The sequence below is a fragment of the Oratosquilla oratoria genome, chromosome 19 (assembly GCF_046742065.1).
Source record: "Oratosquilla oratoria isolate Oo_2021 chromosome 19, ASM4674206v1, whole genome shotgun sequence".
Lineage (NCBI taxonomy): Eukaryota > Metazoa > Arthropoda > Malacostraca > Stomatopoda > Squillidae > Oratosquilla > Oratosquilla oratoria.
The window spans coordinates 57633428-57638167 of NC_134795.1; the positions used below are offsets into that span (position 1 = coordinate 57633428).

At 43.5% G+C, this 4740-nt stretch overlaps 2 protein-coding genes across 2 annotated transcripts; both read right to left on the reverse strand.

Moving 5' to 3' along the window:
- Positions 1-353: 353 nt before the first annotated feature.
- Positions 354-2195, reverse strand: LOC143035666 (ATP-dependent DNA helicase Pif1-like). The gene is made up of 2 exons (XM_076202531.1): positions 641-2195; positions 354-400 (listed from the first exon to the last, which is right to left on the reverse strand). The coding sequence occupies exons 1-2, from the start codon at positions 2193-2195 to the stop codon at positions 354-356; spliced, it is 1602 nt and encodes a 533-aa protein (XP_076058646.1).
- Positions 2196-2303: 108 nt separating this feature from the next.
- Positions 2304-4528, reverse strand: LOC143035667 (uncharacterized). Its single transcript, XM_076202532.1, has 2 exons — positions 3343-4528; positions 2304-3187 (listed from the first exon to the last, which is right to left on the reverse strand). The coding sequence occupies exons 1-2, from the start codon at positions 4526-4528 to the stop codon at positions 2304-2306; spliced, it is 2070 nt and encodes a 689-aa protein (XP_076058647.1).
- Between the last annotated feature and the right edge of the window lie 212 nt (positions 4529-4740).

Genomic DNA, 4740 nt, shown 5'->3' on the forward strand with positions numbered 1-4740 from the left:
TGCTACAAGGTGTGGTTTCGACGAAAGCTGCGAATCTCCTTAGGGACTTCTGGACCAAACCAACCGACCCTTCTTGGCTACACTCTTTTGACAACAAAGAATTCTTGGCGTCTCAGGTCAAGCCTCTGTCGTGTACAATACCTGAAGCTGTCTCTCGGATTAGCCACCTGCATCGGCCGACGTCTCAACCGATCGAAGCGACCCAACTTCTCAATATTCCTCATTAGCAACCCTTGTAAATATTTTGTATATATACAAGCCCACCGGCTACGCCGGGGGGCTTGGCCTGCGGCGCTGCTCGCTACGCTCGCCGGGCGCTACGCGCCCTTACGCAACGCGCACTGGTTACCCCGTCAAGCGTGTCTTACATCATATGATGTGTCATAGTAAACATAAGACACTGGATCAATAAAAGATCGTGATATTGCTACAGTATTTTATTTACACGCATTATTTACAGCGGAAACGTCAGTTACTTCTTGTTCATCTGAACTCGAGCTGTCTTCTTCATCTTCTTTGTCCTCGGCTTCATCTTCATATCTCCTCCTTTTCCGAGCCGGCGAAGATCCTTCTTCTTTGAGGCTCAAAATCAGTTCTTCCAGCTCCCTTTTCGTGACAGGGACCCTTTCAGTTTCCTCACCCCCGTATTCTTCATCTTCACTGTAAACATGATTATTGTAACTGTAATCTGGCAGGAGCATATCGATGGCCTTTTCCTCCGAGATGTTGTAAACTTCCTTTGGTATTAAAACCACACCTATTTCTGGGACCTCTTCAGGAATGGGAGTGTTAACTTCTTCGTCTTCTTCCCTACCTCTCGGCACCGAAGGCAGTTCTTGACTGTTTACCTCGTTGTCTGAGAGCAATTCTTCATATACACAGTTAACGGCCGGTCTCAACCTATAACTTTCGTTTACTTTATGCCAGCCAGTATAGATGAAAAGAGAATCCCAAGACGTAACCCGCGAACAGGCCACGTACAACTGACCATGAGCGAAACATTGAACAGTATCTAGAAGTACTCCACAGCAGTTAAACGTCTGTCCCTGAGATTTGTTTATTGTCATCGCGTAACTAAGCTTAACCGGGAACTGTTTGCGCTTAAAGTTAACTGGGGTGTCGCTAGCTTCTAGTGTTATCCTGGGAATCATAACCTGTTCTCCCCGGTGACTACCACCTAAGGTCTTACCAATTATAATGTTCGTTTTCAAGTTAGTTACCAAGACTCTTGATCCGTTACACAGTTTAGTCGGTGAAATGTTCCTGACAACCATCACAACACTTCCAATCTTCACTTTAAGTTGATGTGGTGGAAGAGAAGGGCTTGTCGAAGCGTTAAACACAGAAGTCTGGACATCAGTTCCTTCCTCGACCGGGGTGTCTACACTAAAGTATGTCTTCTCCTCTCCCTTAGTTTTCTTTTGTATCATAGAGTTAACACTGTCGACATCATCATTTGTGGGTGATATGATTGCTCGTTGTTCAAAATAGGAAATGTTTAAGAAGTTTTCCTCCAAATCACCATAAACCTTTTCCACTAACTCTTCACGTGTTTTGACTTGAATACCGAACCCCTCCTCAAGTTCCAAAGGTCCGTGTTTCTGGGATCCGAGTTCCAGCAACTTGCGCGCAAACGTAATGTTTTTTTCATCACCTTTCCTTAGACGCACATTTTCAGTCAATTCCAACTTTGTTATGCCCCGCCACATATAACTGAACTTTATACAATGTTCTAATTCATCACATTTACCTCCACCTCGAATGACAGGTAATATTTGCCTGAAATCTCCAGCGCAGACGAACACTTTTCCCCCCATAAACCGTTCATTACCCAAGATGTCTCTCAACGTTATATCAAGAGCTGTTAACGTATTCTTGTTCGCCATCACGATCTCATCCCACACGGTTAACGATGTCATCTCCAACAACTTTATAAGTTCAGAATTCTTCTTAACAGAACACCCTCTTATTTCATTATACTCCATCAAAGCTATCTTAAACATGTTATGGGCGGTTCGACCCCCGTTAAGAACAGTAGCTGCCATAACTGAAGACGCTACAGCTAACGCTATCTTCCCCTCGGACCGCACAGTATCAAGTAACATATTCAAGATGAAGGACTTTCCTGTGCCTCCGGCAGCGTTTACAAAGATTCCATTATTCTCATACTTCTGTTGGTTATTCACCCTATACATGACCACATCATATACCTGTCTCTGTTTATCATTTAAGAGGTCTTGTTTTGATTGAACCTGTTTTTTCAACTTTTCCTTGTTGTAAGACTTCTCTCTTCGAATAACGTTTTAAGTCTTCTCTCCACCTCTAGAAGCAGGTAAGCCGTAAGTGGTGATAAGGCCTCCTCCACAGTTCCAAACATGTTTTTGGATATCGTCTAACGCGTCCAAGTAGATTTCCTCGTTATACTCTGTTAGGTTGTTCTGGTGAAGGAAATCGCTTGCAAATAGATCCTTGGTCTCCTCCCAGATACCGGATTGGTCCTCAAGGTCTGAAAACACCAACATGCTGGCGTACGTTTCTCTGAGACGGTACCTGTCGTTGGTGTGATTGATTATCTCTAAGATAGTAGTCTTCCATGTCTCCTCATCACTCAAGAGACCCAAGGCCTTGACAGCCTCTCGGTAAGAGGGATATGTCACACCCTCGACTGTTCTGAGATCCTCAAAGGAAGTAGGGCCCGCCTTATGTGTCAACAACAACCTAAGGTAAAACAACTCAACAGTTTTAGTGGAAACAGCACGAATACGTCCCAAAGAAAAGGTGTTACCTTTTCTTTCTCTCCAAACCGAATGGGCCTTGTCAAAACAGAAATGTTGAGGCATCTGATGATAATACAACGTGGAGACGAACTTCTCATCAGATTTCGCACACAACTTGAAGAAAGCGGTTAATTGGGTATCTTGTTTTGCTTTCGCTGTTACGGTCCCTTTAGATGAGTTTTCGTCATAAAACACCTCGTTTTCGCCCTCAAGGTGTAAGTCGAGAGAGGATACCTGGGGATAACTTTTGTATATGTCAAACCCGAATATCTTCCATGTTGCTTCATTCGCATTTATATATCTCGCCTCTTGGAAGTTCTTAATTTCATTCACGGTCCCATCTTTTGTAGTTTTACTGAACAGGACCCTATCACACCCCTTGTTTACATAATTAGTGACATAAGCTATAGCTTTAATCGAATTTGAACATTCAACGTTGATGTGGGCGTCATACTTCACACACACAGATAGGGGCTGTAAGGAACAACCCAAGAGTTGTCAATAACCTTCTTCACTCCTTTAACCTTGGTAACAAAAGATTCCCCGCCTTCTCCGATGGACCTACGTTTGTACTCAGGGTACCCATTGTTACCGAACATTAAGTCGTTTCTACAGGTCTTAGGAAAGCCCTTTCCACATGTCGAAGCGGTTGGCTTAGATTTCTGGCAACATAGGAGAGACTCATCGTACCCCTTACACGGTCCATGGATCATACACCTTGTAACGACATCATACAACCTGGGTTCAGCTTCTTTGTTGGGGATTTCAGCGGATATTATACGTGAAACCCATTCAGCTGTCACACGCTCATTCATCCATAAGAGGATGTGAACATGAGGAAGTCCACGTTTTTGCCATTCCACACCATAAAGATGCGCCTTCACCCTTCCGAAGATCTGTTTAGATACCAAATCATGCATCAAACTATCAACCTTCAACTTGAATACTCTACTAATTAAATCTGGGCGGTCCCCGATCGACCGTATTCCAGCAGAACCTGTATCATCCATAGCAACTTGCAGCTCCCGCCAATGCGGGTTCATAGTGAAGGTTATGAAATAGTCAGGAGATCCATAACACGTAACATATGTAAGCGCATCTTGTTGGCGCTCTTTCATATATCTGGGACTTCCAATGAAAGTACTGGGCAACACAACCCTTTGACCTGTATCAGCGACTTTATCGCTTCCAAGACATAATATGTCTGCTCTTTCTTTTCGGATCCGTTTCTGGTTCATTTCGAGGTATGACAACCTATTACTTTCTACTTTCACGTAGTTATCCACAACAAACTGTTGAAACAGTCTCCTACACTTGGTTATGTGGTTGAAAACGCCTTCCCGCTCCATATAAAGAAAGGAGTAGAACATACACGGGGATAAACGCTTGTAAGTAGACGAAGTTGATGGCCCCGTAGAGGCGTCACACTCATCTTCTTCAGGCGGTTCAAGACCTCTAACACGGACTTTGGATAACCTTTCCATGGAATGACAATATCCGATGTCACCGTTTGGGATCAACAAAGGATACTGGAAAGCATCGTAATGGAACTTCAAATGGCTCAAACTTGTAGTCTTGAAGTTCGAACCGGGCAAAGGGGAAGTAACTGTTATCTCCAATGGATCTCTATTGGGTTCAAAGCTAACAATCCCACCAACCTGTGATGAAGCATACGTAATTTTATACAGACCCTTATGTTCCTTGGTTTTGATCCCGTCTGCCGCTCTCAGCGTGATAGACACAGCAGGCATACTTTCCGTCTTATTAACGTGTTCACTAACTAATGTTTTACACGTTTCAAATTCCTTCAAAATCGGGTTTAGACATTCATTATACTGAACCAAGTAATCATAGAACATGGAAATGATATCCTCGTTTGAACTCACTTCCTTCCTCTCTCTCTTTCGGCGCTTAAGAGTTTTTTCGTTTTTTCGCCTTTCGATCCATGTTTTGTACACGTAAC